Source organism: Diceros bicornis, chromosome X (assembly GCF_020826845.1).
Source record: "Diceros bicornis minor isolate mBicDic1 chromosome X, mDicBic1.mat.cur, whole genome shotgun sequence".
NCBI lineage: Eukaryota > Metazoa > Chordata > Mammalia > Perissodactyla > Rhinocerotidae > Diceros > Diceros bicornis.
Window position 1 is genome coordinate 1477914 of NC_080781.1, and position 18957 is coordinate 1496870.

At 48.3% G+C, this 18957-nt stretch overlaps 1 protein-coding gene across 3 annotated transcripts in view; it reads right to left on the reverse strand.

Annotated features, from left to right (window-relative positions):
* Positions 1–5628: 5628 nt before the first annotated feature.
* DHRSX (dehydrogenase/reductase X-linked) overlaps positions 5629–18957 on the reverse strand; it is a 166148-nt gene continuing 152819 nt past the window's right edge. For all 3 annotated transcript variants that reach the window (XM_058535365.1, XM_058535366.1, XM_058535367.1), the window contains exons 7-8: positions 9246–9492; positions 5629–7539 (exon numbers count right to left, since the gene is read on the reverse strand). In XM_058535365.1, the coding sequence (XP_058391348.1) occupies positions 9289–9492 (204 nt within the window). In that variant the 3' untranslated portion in view covers positions 5629–7539; positions 9246–9288. The remainder of the gene's footprint in view (positions 7540–9245; positions 9493–18957) is intronic.

Genomic DNA, 18957 nt, shown 5'->3' on the forward strand with positions numbered 1-18957 from the left:
TGGCATCGGCTCCGCACAGATGTGGAAAGCGCACCTGAGAGTGTAGTGCGTGGTCCGAGCGTGCACGCTATCAGGTGGGGGCGCGAGGGATGGGGCTGGGATGCAAGCCCCCGGCCTCTCCCCAGCATCCCCAACCCTTCACACTGTAAGGGGGCACGCAGCCTGGGACACCTCTCCAGGAAAGCAAGAAGCAGTGCTCAGGGGCTCCAGCGGATCTCAGGGGATTTTTGTTTTTGTCTTTTTTGGTCTGGAACAGAGTGATAACTCACTTGGAATTTTAACGGGCTCTGCAGCTCTGCAATTCTAACATCTAGCGCAAAGGGCTTTAAATATTTTGAACGGTTTAGTATTTTCGGTACTCAGTGGTTCCCCAAAGGGAGTGATCCTCACCCTAACGGGACACTTGGCAATGTCTGGGGACAGTTTTGGTTGTCACAATGAGCGGAGGTGCTCCTGGTGTCTGGAGGGTGGGGACCAGGGATGCTGCTCCACACCCCACAGTGCACAGGACGGCCCCACCACAGAGAATGGTCCAGCCCCACATGTCAGTAGTGATGAGGTTGAGAGATCCTGAATTAGCATGAGATTAATGTCTCTCTATCTATCTATCATCTATCTATCTATCTATGTATCTATGTATCTATCTATCTATCTATCTAACATCTATGTATCTATCATCTATTTATCATCTATCTGTCCATCTGTCTGTCCATCCATCCACCCATCCATCATATCTGTCTATTCATCTATCCATCCTATCCATCATCCACCTATCTATCTATCTATCTATCTATCTATCTATCTATCTATCTATCTATCTATCTATCTATTATCTGTCATCATCTATCATTTATCTTCTATGGCAGTGGTTTGCAACCACAGACAATTTTCCTCCCCTAGGATCACTCGGTGATGTCTAGAGACATTTCTAGATGTCACAATGCCAGGGGGTGCTCCTGGCGTCTGGAGGGTGGAGACCAGGGATGCTGCTCCACACCCCACAGTGCACAGGACGCCCCACCACACAGAGTGGTCCAGCTCCGAATATCAATCCTGCCAAGGCGAAGAATACTGGAGTAGTTATTAATATCATCCCATATAAGTTATGCATTTTTATATATATTGTGAAAAACCCAAGGTCTGGGCGTCTGGCCACTTGCTTCTGTTTACTGGGTCTGTCATGACCTCACGCTGGTGATTTATAAACTGCTGGGACTCGTCCATTCTCTGGTTTGACACATCAGACCTCCCTCCACCATTTCCTGGGCAGAGAGTTGCCGTCTGTACGGCCCGGCAATGCTTCGGTCATTTTTGTTGGGGAACAACTTTGTGTACATAAGTTAACCATAAGCCATTTTTTCTAACACCCAAGGCACGTCCCGAAAACAAATCCTGTGCTTTTGACAGCTTCCTGAGCTGCGTTAATCACCCAGGAATGTTTTATAACTCCCTCCAGCCCCTGGAAGGGCACACCATCATTTATGCCGCGCCTCTAAGGTCCCTCAAGTCCTAGGCAATCGATTGTCGTATTTCACTCTGGTCTGGCGCTTACAAAAACTTCCACAGAAAGAATTTCAAAGACTTGCAGCAAATTATGAAACCAAATTGGATCTGTTCATTTCCATTTTGAAGGTTGCTAGAACTCTTCCTACGTTTTTCCCTTTTCCCTTCAAAGGTAAGGAGCTGCAGTTTTCAATTGAAGCAGCACTTTTGCTAGAAGGGAGCATTAAAACATTCCTGACTTTGCCAATGATGCCTGGAGGTCAAAGGAAAAAAGAGAGGTTGCCCGCAGCCATTTCTATTCAGATCTACCCCCAGTAACTTGGAGGCTAACCCGGTGGTTGGGGAGGAGGGTCCGTTTTGACCATGGGCATGTTTGAGATCAGACTGCTCAAGTGCTACACTTTGTAAAGGTGAAAGGATGAAAAGCAGCATCATTGTAAGGCAGGTAAGACCTGGAAGAAGGGAGTCATGTTTTTCTTCCTGGGACCTTGATTCTGTCTGGAAATGAACAACTTGACATATTACGGGTCTTCATGTTTGAAGGGCAAGACAAGCCTCCACAGAGCGTGTCTTGAAAGCCCCGTTTGAAGCACCAAGGGCGGAAAAGTCACGCAGGGACATACTGGCCGTAGGGTCCAGTGGGTGGGAACCTGGGAGCCCACGGGGGGCTGCAGAACACCTTCCCCTTCTGCGTCTTTCTCCAGAATATGAGGACGGGACCACCTCATTTACAGGTTTCACAGAGGGTTAAATGAGATGATGTTGGAAATATCCTGGCATGAAACGGGCGCTTCCCGGGTAGAACCCATGTCTCCATTTTATTACCCAACCTCTTTTGGAAAGGAAACTAATACTTGTGTTAATTACTTTTGATCAGATTGCACCAAAAAATAAATGAACTCGAGGGCTGCTCAATCTCTACGTCAGGACACAATATCCAAGTAGCCCACCCAAATTGGCTGTTTCGGGCTGTTTGCCACCCAAACGCCGAGCACTTAGCTGAGGGGGACGGGAACTGGGAGCAATTTCTGTTCTGGGAAACTGAGGGTGATCCTTGCAGCTCGTTAGAATCCATAATCATACTATGCTAATGCTATAATCACCAGCCTAGATTTATCTGAAAACGTGGTCCTTTTACCCCATTGGAAATCATGGCTCAGACAAGATGTCCCAAGGGGATGATTCTTTATGAAATCTGTGCATAAAGGAAAAACAGAAGTGGAGATTCCTCACAGACTCCTTCTGTTCCATTGGTTGGTTTGGTCCGGTGGAAAGCAACACCCATGAGCACCCAGCATGTGGGGTGGGAAGAAAAGAGAAGGTGTGCGCATTGAGGTGCTTTGTATCCTCTTCCTAACACACATTTTATTGAAGTGAGATTCATGTAACATAAAACTAACCATTTGAAGTGTACAATTCAGTGGCATTTAGCAAATTCCAATGTTGTGCAACCATCCCTTCTATCTAGTACCAGAACATTCTCATCACCCCAAAAAGAAACCCTGTACCACCCATTAGCAGTCACTCCCCATCCCCCTCACCCCCCAGCCCCTGGCAACCACTAATCCACGTTCTGTCTCTTTGGATTTAACTCTTCTGGGTATTTTGTTGAAATAGAATCATACAACTTGTGGGCTTTTGTGTCTGGCTTCTTTCACTTGTGATGTTTTTGAGGTTCCTCCATGGTGTAGTATGTATTGGTACCTCATTCCTTTTTCATGGCCAAATAATATTCCTTTGCATAGATGTACCACAGCACATTTTCAATGCCCCCTTTACTCTCCTAAAATGAAATCATAGATACTATCACCTATAGACAATGTAATAATAGCCACATAATGCAATTTATAATAGAGTGATAGGTCCAATGCTTGGACCTCCCCTGCCCCATGGAGAGGACGAAGTGGTACATGTTGGGTCCTCAAGAAGGTTCTGGCTACAAATGGAGGCTGCCCCAGGCATGTTGTGCTGGTAACTCAAATGCCATGAGCTGACACCAGCATTTCCTCAAATGATGAACAATTGAACCAAGGACAACCTTCTCCTTACTAAGGCAGTTGTTGCGTGCCTGGAAAATTCAATCTCTTGTGTTTATGTGTAAACAGAGTTAAGTTCTAGGCTCGGGTTGATTATAAACAGGCTTTTCACCTACATGGACATCTGGCCAGACACTGAGAAGTCATGTGGGGCGTGGGGACACTCTACCCTGGGTGGCAGTGTCCTGTGCTTTGCAATGAGTCTAACATCCTGATGTCCCCCTGCTAAACGCCAGAGGGAGGTCCACTCAGTGTGCTACTCCTCATGTGTCCATACACACCACGCAGACAACAACCACCATTGGAAACCACCAGGCCAGTGGGAAGGCGAGCCAGACCATCAGGTGTACATGATTTGGACTGAACCCTCAATAGCAGCATGACTCACACAGGAAAGACCCTTTGCAGCCTTAAAACTCTTTTAGATCCATCCTCTCATCCGAGTCTCATAACCATATAGAGCCCCATTGAGCAGAATGGAATGCTCTCTCCTCAAGCTATGCAGTTGACAATAGACATTTCACAGTATATATGTAAGTCGAAACATCATGTCATACACCTTAAATATATACAATGTTTATTTGTCAGTTATATCTCAATAAAGCCAGAAAAATACAGTGAATATTCCTCCCTAAACAAAACAGTCTTCTTAGTTATCATGCAACGGTTTTCCTAGGATATTTTGAATGAAAACTTTCCACCGCACCCGCACACCTGGCCCCGTGGCAGACCAGAAGGACCGCGGAGTCTTTGAAGGACGATGTATGTAGGTTCTGGGTGAACTAGAGCAAACGTATTTTTTAATGCATTACTGGACCCACGACAGTAAAATTATTATTTTTAATTCTATGTATGTGGGAATTTTTAAATATCCTTTTAAGTAACCCATGGGCTCAAGAGGAAAAATGAAAATGAGGATTGCACTAGATATCTATGAGGTGTAGACCAAGTGGCAGGAGAAAAATGAGGAACATGGAATGATATGACTAGAAATATGAAAACTAAAAAATAAAGGGCACTCATTAACTCAGGAAGTGGGTTAACGCATCGCAGAACGAAGGGAAAGAATTTAAGGAAAAAAAGGGAAGAAATTTATGCAATCGATACAACCCAAAATGATAAATTAGCAATAAACGCAAAGATTGGTGAAGGTCTATTCTTAAACCCGAGAAGGTGCTTCCTTGAAGAGAAACTCAGAAATTGGAGAATTCCCAAGCTTTTTACTATGTACAGATGTTCCCCCTCTGCTCTCTCAGGGTACGTGTTGGAAAGCTAAGAATTTAGGTCCAACTTCTAGGATACTGGTATCCAGACGACAGAAAATACAACTCCAATGAATTTCCCCACTTAAATGACAAATGGTTACAGAGCTTGGATACAAAACCGTGGATGGTATTTATTTATCTCTGAGCATTCCTCAAACAGAATGCACAGTCTTGTTGTCCTCTCAGCAAACCCAGGTGTAGACAGGGTACATGATTTGATAGATGAGGAATCAGAAAGACAGAGATCTAAGGCTTAATCATGGTGCCCAATGAGAGACTTGACATGTCACAAGGCTCAGACCAAATGGAAAATGGACATGGTGTGCCCTCCTTGACCCGTGGGTCAACCCAAGAAGCTTCCCCATCCAGCCTCCCACCCTGTCCTGCCAAGTGTCTCTTATATGATTTTATTTCCTGATAGCCAAGACGAGAGGTGCCCATTCCACCTGCTATGACACAGAAACCCTCAAAATTCAGGGGGCATCTAGACAGAGAGAGCTTAAACTATGGTGAGTCCTACACAGACCAGCCTTTGCAGAGATGACTCTTTCCTGTTAAAAGTCCCTGTTACCACATACAGTAGCAGGTTCCAGGGACTAGGACCTGATATCTTTAGGGGCCATTCATCAGCCCACCACAGACCTCAAGCTCCTTTAGGACAGGAGTTCTGTTCCACTCAAGTCTGAGCTCCAGTGTTTCCTCAGAGCCTGGCTAGGTAGGAGTACTTAACACTTATTTGCCGAATGAATGAATGAATGAATAGACGAATGGATGAAGTGGTCCCTCCCCATTGTTGAACCAGAACAAAACTCATTGATGCTACATTGAGGGAACAAAAGAGCAACTTTACTGAGAAACACAAGCATCAAGGGTCCAATCATTGAATCAAGTCTTGCCCGGGGATGGAAAGTCATCCATCCCGGTGCACAGAGGCCTTCTTGGCTCCCCTAACATCAGTGACAGGGTCAAACCCGGGATCCCCAGCATCCACCAGGCCACGGATTCAGCCTTACTCACCCAGTGATCCACGTGATTCCTCCAGCTGCCTGGAAGTGTCTCTGAGCTCCGAGGAATCGTACAATCAGGAGTCTGGGGGGGGTGTGTGTTAACTTCCATAATCATGTTCTGTCTCTCCCGTGGAGGAACAGTGACAGAGAGGCTGTCATACAACCAGGATGAGCAAGCTTAGGCCAGGGTCCTGCAAAATTCAAATTGCTCTGGGAGCCGGTCTTCTCAGCCCAGGGGTCAAAGAATCTGTCAGGTGCTGATAAGCTGTTCTCTCAGTGATGGGGGACATCAGTTTGGCCAGGACGCATCCTGTCACCCCATCCTTAGCCCGTATTATTTGGGAACCACCTTTGTGATGATGAACGAGCAGCTGGCACTTGTGTATGATGACCTCAAGCATCAACGGGCTCTATGATGACATGCAAACACTCCAAGATTGGCATCTTCCCAGAATTCAAGATTCTGCTTTTTGGTGCATAGTCCTGGCTGTTCAGAAATATTAGATGAGGCACGTCTCAAATTTGGCTTAATGTAGGAAGTAATTCTAGTTCTGAAACACATTAGTCTGGGCTCTAAGGCTTAGCAGAACATCTGAGCAGCTCTAGGAAGTGCCAGCACCCAGGACTGGAAGCCGTCGTCTGCACTTGTCTGGCTCAGGGGGTCTTGAACTTGGCTGAACAAGAGGATGGCTTGAAGAGCTCTAAATAAATGCTGATGCCCAGAGGGATTAACTCTGCAATTCTGTTGAGGGTGGAGATGAACATCAGTCGTTTTCACAGGCTTCCCCAGTGAGCAGCCAAATCCCACTAGCCTTACTGGACATTTGGGAAGATCTTCAGCATCTCTGTTCAGACGGCAGATTTGTTTCAAGTTTTCCTTTAGCCAAGAAAAGTGCCATGCCTCAGAGGCAGGAGACCAAAAGAGAATCCATTACCAGTCTTCTCAAGGATCCCACATCTGAGCACTGACACTCCTTTATGTTTTATTAAGTGGCCACTACATAACACTCCATTCCACGAGGATGGCTGATTATTAAATTGGTTAACAGCACCACTCCATCCACCTCAGAACAACCAAGGAGCACTTGAGAAAGCATCTGTCCCTGTGTCCACTGTGAACCCCACACTGGAAGAGCTGCCAGCTGTGATTCCAATGCATGGTTGTGCCAGGAGTCGACGTCAGTGGAATTTTGTCAGTTGAGGGAATGGACAGCTAGCTGACCAGTGGTCACTGGTCTCGAAGTTCAGAGTGCAGGCTGGCAGGACACACACGGTGTCCTTTTGATAGCATTTCAAACGGCTCATCTCTCCACGTTGGAATTTGAGAACTCAATACCCATTCTCAGAGAGAGGGTTGAACCATCCTTGCCTGGCTGGTGTGTAAGTAAAGGTGGGTCTTTCTGCCAAGCCAAGTGTCCGCTAAACTGTTCAAAATGTTCACAGGCATCAGAAACTGTATGAGTTTTCTGAGACAAATTACTACCAATTTCTTGGTGGAGTAAAACAATAGGAATTTATCCTCACCAATCTCTGGAGACCAGAAGTCTGAAATCAAGGTGTGGGCAGGCCCAGCTCCTCTGGGGTCTCTAGGGGATGACCCTTTCTTGTGTCTTCCAGCTTCTGGGGGCTCCAAGCATCCCTTGGCTCGGGGCCACATCACTCCCATCTCTGCCTCTGTGGTCACAGGACTTCCTCTTATTTTGTAATCAAAGCTCCCTCTGCCTGTTTCTGATAAAGAAACTTGTGATTACATTGGGTCTACCTGAATAAGCCAGGATGATCTCTTCATCTTAAGATCTTAATTATATCTGCAATGATTCTTTTTTCCAATAGGATCACATTCAGAGATTCTAGGGGTTAGGACATGGATGGATGTTTTGGGAACCACCATTCAAACTCCTATAGAAGCCAAACTGGATGAAACCCCATAGACTCTCCTGCCACTGTCCAACCTCCAGGGCATACAGGTGGCCTTCATGCTAATGGAGGATGAGTTGCCCTCACCTGAAGATACAGGAGGGTCCACGAGGAAACTATCAGTTCAGGAAGGCCCTGATGAAATGTGATTGGCACACAAGTCTGGGGCAGCATTTGGCACTCAATATCATTATTATTACATTAGTATCATGGTTTGAAGTATAACCCAAGTCTTGCCGATGTCTCCGAGAGGACATGCCGTATTAACAGAAAATGGACAGGAAGGAACAGAGCTAAGGAGAGAGGAGACATGTGGTCCTTGAATGGCGACTGGACGGCCAGGCTGCCTGCCTTTGACCAATGCTGGAAAAAGTGATGAGCCAATTCACTGCCCAGTAACACCAGCGTGAGTGGTGTCCAGACCCCTGTCTGTGTCCCTGTCCTACTGAACCCCATGGGGAGTGGTGTGTAGACCCCTGTCCTGTGCTCCAGAACCCCATGGAGAGTGGTGTGTAGACCCCTGTCCTGTCCTGTCCTACAGAACCCCATGGGGAGTGGTGTGTAGACCCCTGTCCTGTCCTACCGAACCCCATGGGGAGTGGTGTGTAGACGCGTCCTGTCCTACAGAACCCCGTGGGGAGTGGTGTGTAGACCCCTGTCCTACAGAACCCCATGGGAGGTGGTGTGTAGACCCCTGTCCTGTCCTACAGAACCCCATGGGGAGTGGTGTGCAGACTCCTGTCCCTGGCCTGTCCTACAGAACCCCATGGGGAGTGGTGTGTACACCCCTGTCCCTGTCCTAGAGAACCCCATGGGGAGTGGTGTGTAGACCCCTGTCCCTGTCCTAGAGAACCCCATGGGGAGTGGTGTGTAGACCCCTGTCCTGTCCTGTCCTACAGAACCCCATGGGGAGTGGTGTCCAGACCCCTGTTCTTGCCCGTGTCCTACAGTATCCCTTACAGGTCTGGTTGTGTCTCCATGACTCGTGGGCCAAGAGCTCATGAGAATGGCTCTGAGGGGTGCAGGTAGTGCCCATGGACCAGGATGGTGGGGCAGAAGTTGGAGTGGTCACATGAGCCTTAATCAACAGACCAAGGAAGGGTCATGCCTCTCTCTTTCTGGGATCCATGACTCAAAGTCAGGTCTTGAGAATGAGTGAGTGAGAGAACAAAGGACCTAGGAGACTCTCAACACCACCATTGCCCCTCCATGCAATGCTCCCTTGAAAGTGTTCCTCTCACTGGGAACGTGTCTCCCCAAGGCTGTTTGTCCGCCTGTGCTAAGCAAGAAAGACCGCACACTTGGGTGGCAGGATTTAATTATTCCTGGACCCTGTAACAATCTGACACTTTGGGATCACAAGATTTATGGCTGAGGACCACTTGCTCCACGTTACACTCAAAGTTTCTTTTGCTCCTTGACTTCCTCCCAAGGCAGGGCAGCCGAGAAGAGAGTCGGGGACAGAGCCATGAGGGCAGGCGGGTGTGAAAAATGCAGACAGGGGATCCTTCACAGACCTGTGAGTGGTGAGCTGGGCACAAAGTCTTCCCGAGGTGGCAGCTATCCCGAGAAGACGCCCTCGGTCACGTCCGGGATGCCAGTCATCTGGCAACTTCTGGCCCACAGTTGTCGCTGAAGCTTCAGGTCATACGTGACCGCGAGCGACTTGGTCTCTTTCTCGTTGTAAAGGTAGCGGCCGCCCACTCCTTCCAGGGCCGGGGTGACCGCTGCGTAGAGGGAGGTCCAGGCTCCTTCATCAGGGCTCTGTGGGGAGAAAGAAAGAAGGTCAGATGCATCAACTTCCAGAACAGAGCATAGCATCCTCGGAGGTCACACAGACGCTGTTGGCTGAGACAGAACAGGCTCATCGCCTGGGTCTACACATTCGACCCAGAAAGACGGGCTGGGCAACCCGCCTGAGTCAGAGCTCAGAGGCTGTTGGGTTTCCTTTCAACATGTGCAGACAGGAATGCATGCCCATGTGGGTTGTATTTCCATGCTGGGCTAATGCATTTCTCTCGGCAGACGCACATCAAAATCCCCAATGTAAATTTTCAGTGCAACAACTCTTTAGGAAACTGAAATGCTCATTAATTGGCAGATGTGTGCTCAGCTTCTGCGTTTAATAAACAATATTTAGCAATTAGATGAGACATCGTGACAGCAGAAAGGTTCTTGGTTTCGATGCAGCAAGGTGAGTTGCAACGGGGCATTGGAGCATGCACGGGCTAAGATCGCAGGCGCAGGGGAAAAGCAAAGTTCATAGAGAAGATTGAAATGCAGAGATTTGCAAAGATGGGGGCTTTGCTCTGGCAGAAGGCAGCAACATTGGAACACACCCCACGCCGCATTTCTGCATTGGGAGTTGGCCCTAGGCGTGGTCAGTGGGATAGAAGAACCAGTGGGCACCTGAGAGCCAGGTGGAGGAGCTCAAGGGATTAGAAGTTATGGAAACCCAAGGGCTTTCGTGGCAACAACTCAATATCCAGAAATCAACAGCATTCCCTCTTAACTTCTTATCTTCACAATAACAACCTTTTGGGAGCTTATCTCTTGTAATCAACTTTTGGAAATCCGCTCAAGTCACCCAACCCTGGACCTTCTCATGTGCCTCTAAAAGTCTATAATCCAAGACTTTGGGGAACATATCCAGGCCAGGAGGCAAGCCAATGGTCACATTTGCTGGATGCAAACGTGCTCAACAGGGGCATATTGGAAATCGTCATTACAAATGGCACCCGGGCATTTATGCTCAGGCTGAAGAAAGTTAGAAAGAGATGAACAGCAAAGTTGTGTTTAAACCACAGCACCAGCTGACCAGCATAGAAGCTGCAATTTTAAGGCATTGTCAGTAAGAAGACCGGCTCTTCTGCATCCAATTTCCCATCAATGCTGGGTACCAACCTTCCGAAAACAATGACCATGACTAGGATGGAAAATAGCTGAGGGCAGCTCAGATAAAACTTTCCTTTGATGTTACTGGGTCCCCTAGTCAAGGAAGCAAGATTCTGCTGCCCTACAGGGAAGGTACGGATTGACGTGGAGAACGTGAGGCATCTGGGATCTCCTATGAGGAGCTTGAGGGTTTGCAAAAGAGTCTGGAGAGGCGAACAAGCATTACTGGAAATGCCTTGTGTTGGGTTTGGGGTGGGAAGGGCTGGAGAGCACGGGGTGGGGATGAGGTAGTGAAGGGGATCCTGTGTCTCAAGGAATCTCCTGCCATTTCATTGTAGGATTGTGTTTCTCCACACAGGATTCAATTACCTTTTTTAAAAAATGGACATAGAACGTTGTATAAGTTTCAGGTGTAAAACATGTTGATTTGTTACATGTGTATCTTGCAAGAGCCTTATGAAGACTCCTCTTAAGGTTACCAGGGATTTTATCAGCTTATTTTGGTTGTAGTTTTCAATTTTTAAAAATGTTTAGGCAATCTTTCCCACCTTCCCCAAAATGCTAATTCTTGTATGTGGATTAGTGTTTAACCAACGCTTTCTCACATCTCAATTCTTTGTCTGTGTGTCCTTTTCAGATGTATCAAACAAAAAGTCCATTAAAAAAGGATTCTTTTACTTTAAATAGGAGACATCTCCCAAAATTCACGTAGGCTGTGAGTCTATTTTACTGAAAAGAACACTGAATTTACCCGTCTTCCTGGGGCAGTGGCTATGACCAGCGTCCTGTTTCCACCCCAACCAGGCGTAGTGCGGCTTGATTCTGAAGCTGTCTACCCGGAATTAGCAAAGCATCTGTGTGTTTAGGGCTTCAGGTCTCCTTAACTGCCTCACTCAAGATGCCAGCACATGTCTCTGGGTCCCCAGGTGCCCCACACTTCTGACCCACTGACTATTGATTCCGGGGTTCCTATGAGCCCTTCAGGTTCGACCAATGTTTTGCGAGAAACACTCACAGAACTCAAGAAAGTACTATACGTGTGATTCAATTTGTTTTTTATAATGAGGTCACACTGGTTATAAAATTGTGTAAGTGCCCATCAACAGATGAACAGATAAAGAAGATGTGCTATACATATGCAGTGGAATACTACTCAGCCATGAAAAAGATGAAATCATGCCATTAGTGACAACCTGGATGGACCTTGTGGGTATTATGCTAATTGAAATAAGTCAGACAGTGATTTCAGTTTTATTATAAAGGACACAGACCAGGAAGAGACAAGCAAACAGCCTCAGCCACAGGGTGTGGGCTGGGAGGGTCTCAAAGGGAAATGCCTGAACCCTTTTCCCAAGAGGAAGAGGTGTCACCTCGCAGCACATCAACCAAGAAGTCCCTTCACCCCGAGATTTGGTGTCTGGGATTTTATTGGGGTCTCATTACAGAGGCATGATTGATTTAATCATTGGCCATGTGATGGAACTCAGTCTCCATCCCTCTTTTCTCCCAGAGGTCCGGCTGGCTCCCTAGTGCACAAACCAGCTTTTAACTTCAGTGGCATCTAAAGTCCTATCGCTTTATATTTAGTGCTGCACCTCCTTTGCATATAAATCCTTAAATTAGCTCCTGGAAGGAGCTTGTTTCTAATTCAGCTGTCATCCACGGTGAGGAGTCAGGGGTCCACGCCCAGAACACCCCACCTTTGTCTGGTGTAGTGAGTCACCTCCATCCAGAGACCCAATTCGTTCCAGCCCCAGACTATGACCCCCCTAGGTTCTCTCTCCAGTGGGATATCTCCAGCCCTCTCATAGAGCCCTCTTCTTCCCGGTCCTCCTATGGGCATGATCTGGGGGCTTCTATTTCCTCCACGTGTTGAGAATCCTCTTGTCTGGGTAATGGTTCTTGTGATGTTCTGGTCCAACCAGAACACAAGGACGGCCGTTTAACAAGGCAAGAAGGTGCCCGCAGTATGTTGGAAACGAGCTTGGGATGCCCAAGGGACACAGCATTGCACCCAAAATGCAGCTTAGCACTGGGAGACAGGATGAAAAGAATTCTGTCTGACAATGGTGTTTCTGTAGGAAACTCACTCCTATGCACACACATATACTCACATGCACACACACATACTCACATGCAGGCACATATACTCCCATGCACATGCATTCACATGCACACACACAGTCGTGTGCACATACATTCACATACATATATTCACATGCACACACTCACATGAACACACACGTGCACACACATTCACATGCACACGCATATGCTCACACACACATACTCCTATGCACACACATATACTCACATGCATGCACATATATTCCCATATACACACATACATTCACACACACTCACATGCACACACATTCACATGCACACACACATACACTCACATGCATGCACATATATTCTCATGTACACACATACATTCACATGCACATACTCACATGAATATACACATTCAAATGCACATACATATATCCACATACATTCACGTGCACACACACATTCACATGCACACATATATTCACATGAATACACATATACTCACAATATACATACACAGTATACTCGCATGCATTCTCATGCACATACATTCACATGCACACACACAGATATACTCACATGCACATACACGTAACACATGCATTCTCATGTACTCACATGCACACACACACAGATACATTCACATGCACACACACATACTCACCCAGGGTGGCCCTGGGCAGCCAGGGAGTTATGCTGACATAGAAAGGGGCTGAAGAACCGATCTGCTTCCTGGCTCTAATGCATCTTGTGGAGAATTCATCACACCCACTTATCTGACTATCATGCTTAAACACATGATAGATGCTGGGTTAAAAAAAGCAAGCACCGATCATTTGCAGAACATTCCAAAGCCTGGGGCTTATAATGAAGACGGAGGAAATGAGATTCCATTTGTAATTCTTTAATTCCTAAATGTTTTGACAGCTCATGAAATAGATGGTTTTATTCATTTATTCTCGGTTATATCTGATGTCACCGTCCTAATCGTTACCCATCAGAGTCACGCCTGTGTGACAGGGAGGGTGCCATGATGAATGCTGAGATGCATGTGTGTGTATCAGCATGCTCATATAGACTCACCCACTTGTGCGCACACATATACTCACATGCACACACAGACCCCCCCACACACGCTCATATGCTCACACAAATGCACACACACACATGCTCATGTGCACACACAGATTCACCAACATGTGCACACAGACTCACACATACACACATGCTCACATGCACACACACATGCTCACACAGGCTCACATACACACGCTCACGTTCATACACAGACTCACAGATGTGCACACAAACTCACACATGCTCACGTGCACACATAGACTTACAGACATGCACACACACTCAGCCACATGTGCACATGCACTCACATGCATACACACACTCACACACATGTTCACATGAACAGAATCACACACATACACAGACACAAGCACACACAGACACACATGCTCACATGCATTACACAGACTCAACCACATGCACACACACGTTCTCACACAGTCATACACAGTCACGCACATTTACACACACACGAATTTAACTTTGGGGCATTTTCCTGCATCCTCTGGTGGAGGGGGAGACATCCAAGAATTGGGGGCCCCAGGACCTGCGTTCAGATTTCTGCTTCATTCTTGTTAACCGTGGGAGCCAGCCTGAACCACCCCCCCTCTTTAAGCCTCAGTTTCCTCAGTTGGAAACGGGATTTGCAGTAACAGCTTTTCCAGCAGGAACGAATGAAGCCATACGAGGGAAAAGCTCTCGGCAAGTAGAAACACGACTGCAAAGGATAAACACCAACCACAATGAGGGTGACGTTGAGAAATATGTGCCGGGCATTGTATGAAGTGCTAACACACCGTTTCACAGGTGGGGACCCAAGGCTCAGAGAGGTCTCCCATTTGCCCATGGCACACAGCTGGTGGGTGGAGAAGCTGGGATTCAAACCCAGGACCACCAGATCCTGGTCAATATTCTCACCCACTGCATGTGCTGCCTTCTCCCAGAAATGTCTCAGAGGAGGCTGGGATATGCAGAGGGGAGAGTGGGTGTGGGAAGACTTCTGAGTATACGTGGGTTCTGGGGTAGGAAGTGTGTCCTGCAGTGAGAGGGCGGCTGCAGCCGTGTAACAAGAAGAGAGAACGTCCACAGTGCCCAGCTCATGCCTCTGTGTGTGCAGCAGCTTCCCGCTGAGCTGGTCACTGCACTGGGCATGAAGATAAAGGAGAATGTCTGAAATGGACTGAGTGTGTCCCCACCAAATCCAAATGTGGGAGCCCTAATTCCCAGGACCTCAGAATGCGGCTGTATGTGGAGATGGGTCTTTAAAGAAATGATGAAGGTAAAATGAGGTCATTAGGGTGGGTCCTGATCCAATAGGACTGGTGTCCTTGTAAGAACAGGAGATGAGGACACAGACACGCACAGAGGGACGACCATGTGAGGACACGGGGAGAAGATGGCGCCCCACACCAAGGAGAGAGGCCTCAGGAGGAACCAGCCCTGCCCATGCTTGGATCTCAGAATCCAGCCTCCAGGACTGGGAGAAATAAATGTGTGTTGATTAAGTCACCCAGTCTGGGGTCCTTTGCTATGGCAGTGTAGCAAACTAATTCAGTGTGCAAATGATTGCTGCTCTCCCACTGGAAACACACACCTGCAAAGGGCTCTGTGTGGTGGCCAGCTCCGGCAGGTGTGTGCACATTCCAGGAAGGAGCTGTGTGCACACTCCTTCTCCAGGGGAAGGTGCTTACGATGCACTCGTCTGCTGCTTGATGCATCGTGGGAGGGAGACGCTCCCGACACACAGACCATCCTCACTAGAAAGTTCCCGTCCCAGATCATCTCTGTTTCTCATGGGTTCTGCATCTCGGTCCGTGTGCATGAGGAAAACCACAGGGCTCCACTGCGACTGGGGTCCCCACGTTCACGTGATTGTTCCTGTCGACCGTCTCCTTCCCGAATGTCGAGTCCTCGTGTCGGCGTTTGGTGTCCGATGCCCAGGTTCTCTGCAGCCTTTGTGAATTGTGTCCCTGAAGAAATACCCAGGCCATTTCAGCTGAAAGGGCTTCGCTGTTTTCACAACAGAGCAGCACAGAGAGTGAGGCACACATGGGGAAGTCACGGAGGATGCAGAGTCTCACGTCTTCAAGTCGTGTATGCTGTGAGCTGTCTCAGCGCCAATGCAGAACAAGAACGGAGGACTAAGTCCTGCTCCTGAAGACATGGAGCCCTGCCTTGCCTCCACATCGGCCGCTCTCTCCTCCATGAAAACCTCTCCCTGGAAGGTACAGCTGGGATGTGCACACCTGGACCCAGCCAGCCCGCTTCTGACACCAGCAAACTGGTGAGATGCAGGTGGGGGGTGGGTGTGTCTGCTCGGACTCCTGGCCACACCATGAAATCACTCAAGGTCATGTGCCACCTATGGCTGGGGTCAGAGCACTCTGTGTGATCTGTGGTCTTCAAAGGTGAATGAATGACTGCATGGAAGGAGGGGAGGGAGAGAGGGAAGGAGGGGGGGAGGGAGGGAGGGAGACAGTGAGAGAGAGAAGGAAGGAAGGAAGGAGGAAGAGAGGTAGGAAAGAAGGAAGGAAGGAAGCAGGAAGGAAAGAAGGAGGGAGGAAGGAAGGAGGGAGGAAGGAAGGGAGGAAGGGAGGAAGGAAGGAAGGAGGAAGAAAGGAAGAAAAGAAGGAAGGAGGAAGGGAGGGAGGAAGGAAGGAAGAAAAAAGGAGGGAGGGAGGGAGAGAGACAGAGAGAGAAAGAAAGAAAGATGGAAAGAGCGAAAGAAAGAAAGAAAGAATGAGAGAGCGAGTTTCTCTAAGAGCATCCAGGCCAAGCAGCGACCCTCAGCCCATGTCCTGATGCAACGAATAAAACGCTGTCCATCTGACCTCCGCTTTGAACTTTTTCAAGACCTGCTTGGTTTTACGGAAAAGCACCACTGGCTGCTTCTGTCTGCACCTGAGATGGGTCAGTTCTGGGTGCAAGACGACCTCTGTCGGCGAGCTTCCCCAAGAGGGTTTCCACTCCCAACGTCGTGGGAAAGGGGACCGACGGGGCATCCCTCTGGTCGGCTGAAGACAGATGCGTATGCGTGGGCCATCGTGACGTCCTGCTGTCCCTCCCGGGCTGGCCTCCGCCTCTGGCCTCTGCACCTGCTCCTTGCCCCTTCTGGAATGTTCTGCCCTCAGGTTTCCCTCGGGTCTCTCTCACACACCCATTGGAGAGATGGTTCCAGACCACTCAGCCCTGCGTGACTCTGTGCTCACCGTGCTTCCCTTTCTCCTAGACCTCACGTGTCATTGAAGGATATGTCCCGCCCCTCATCCCCGCCACCACGTGAGCCCGTGAGAGTGGCCCACTCCTCAGGTGTGTGTATCTGTGCCTGGCTGTCTCTCCGTCACCAGCAAAGTCCCTGGCAGGTGAGAGATGAGGCTTAAATATGTGCCCAGTGAATGCATATGGCCTGTTACAGACTGAAGGTGTGTCCCCCCAATTTCATATGTGGAAGCCCTCACCCTCAATGGGATGGTGTGAGGAGGTGGGGCTTTTGGGAGGTGACTGGGGTTAGATGAGGTCATGAGGGTGAGTCCCCATGATGGGATTAGTGTCCTTATAAGAAGAGGAGGAGAGACCACAGTTCTCTCTCCACCATGTGAGGTCACAATGAGAAGATGGCCATCTACAAGCCAAGAAAAGAGCCCTCACCAGAACATGACCATGCTGCCACCTTGATCTTGGACTTCTAGCCTCTAGAACCATGAGAAACAAATGTCTGTTGTTTAAGCCCCCAGTCTGTGGGATTCTGTTACAGCAGCCAAAGCTGATGACTATGACCCAACACCAAGGTCTATATTTGAATGACGACGCATTCTAGGTCATCAAAAAAGCATGGAGAGGAAACAAAGACCACATTTCTCCTAAATCCCTTGAACCTAGAACCCTATACACAATACTTGTAGGAGTAATGGTGAAAACAGCTTGGGTGGGAGCAGCAGAAACCCCTGTGGCATCTCCCTGTACCACGCAGTGCCCTAAATACCACCATGGAATCCTTCTGAGTCATTGCCCTCCCATCCTGATGATGCCTTCTACATGCAGAAATACCCACATGGCACCGACACCATGCCGGATACTGGAAAGCACCTCATAGGCGTTAGCGCATTTTATCTGCACGACAACACCACGGGGTGGGTACGGATATTGTTCTCAATTTACAGAGGGGGGCATGGAGGAATAAGAGACTGATCAACGTGGCCAAGACGACACAGCTGGTATTGCTGGTGATACAGTTAGAACAAAGGAAGCCATGTCCCTGGTTGGTGAGCTATGAAGCCACGTCCATAGTCTGTGAGCTATGAAGCCACATCTCTGGTTGGTGAGCTGTGAAGCCACGTCCATGGTCCTGAGCTATGAAGCCACGTCCATGTTCCTGAGCTATGAAGCCACGTCCGTGGTCCTGAGCTATAGAGCCATGTCTGTGGTCCTGAGCTATGAGGCCACATCTCTGGTCAGGGACCTCTGAAGCCACACCCATGGTCCATGGCTATGACCTCTAAAATCCCTTACCTGCAGGGTGAAGATGTAGATAATATTTCAAGACTAAAGAGCTCAAGCTTGGGGACGTTCATCTCCAGGAAAGAGAGTTATTAACACCTCCCCCTTCCTCCCCAAGCTGGCCCTCTGGCTAGGTCAGCGATGTCACTTACCTCCTAGAGAAGTTCAGCTGAGCTCAGAGCCAGCTGACAACTCCAGGCTCATAAAACGCACGCAATTAGTGATTTCCAACCAGCACAGGTAAATAAGGCAGCACCTCTCAATTTGCCGAGGAACGATCAATAGAAACGTAGTTAATGAGATTCCACATTGCTCTTCTCCCAGGAGAAAATGCACATTTTGTGCTTGTTTCTACCTACCTAGAGTTTAGTAAGCTGGGCATGGAATTGCAAAACAGATTCTCTGTTTCAGTTTTTAAAATTCATCTATAGGCACTGTCCCCTCTAGGAAGGTATCTGAGATCCAGATAGCCAGACACGTTCAAAACATCTGGGCACTTAGGTCCACGATGATGAGCATTCTGAGGGCGAAATGTTTGCAAAATACCTAATTAAGATGGATAAGCAGAAAGTCTCGAACCAGTCCTGCTCTCTCTCTGGCCTCATGGAAAACCAAAGAGAGGTGACCAGCGTCGAATGGTGAACCTGTAGACCTACTGCCCTTCCCAGTAGAATGTGACTATCTGCCCCCATGCAGCTGTAGTCG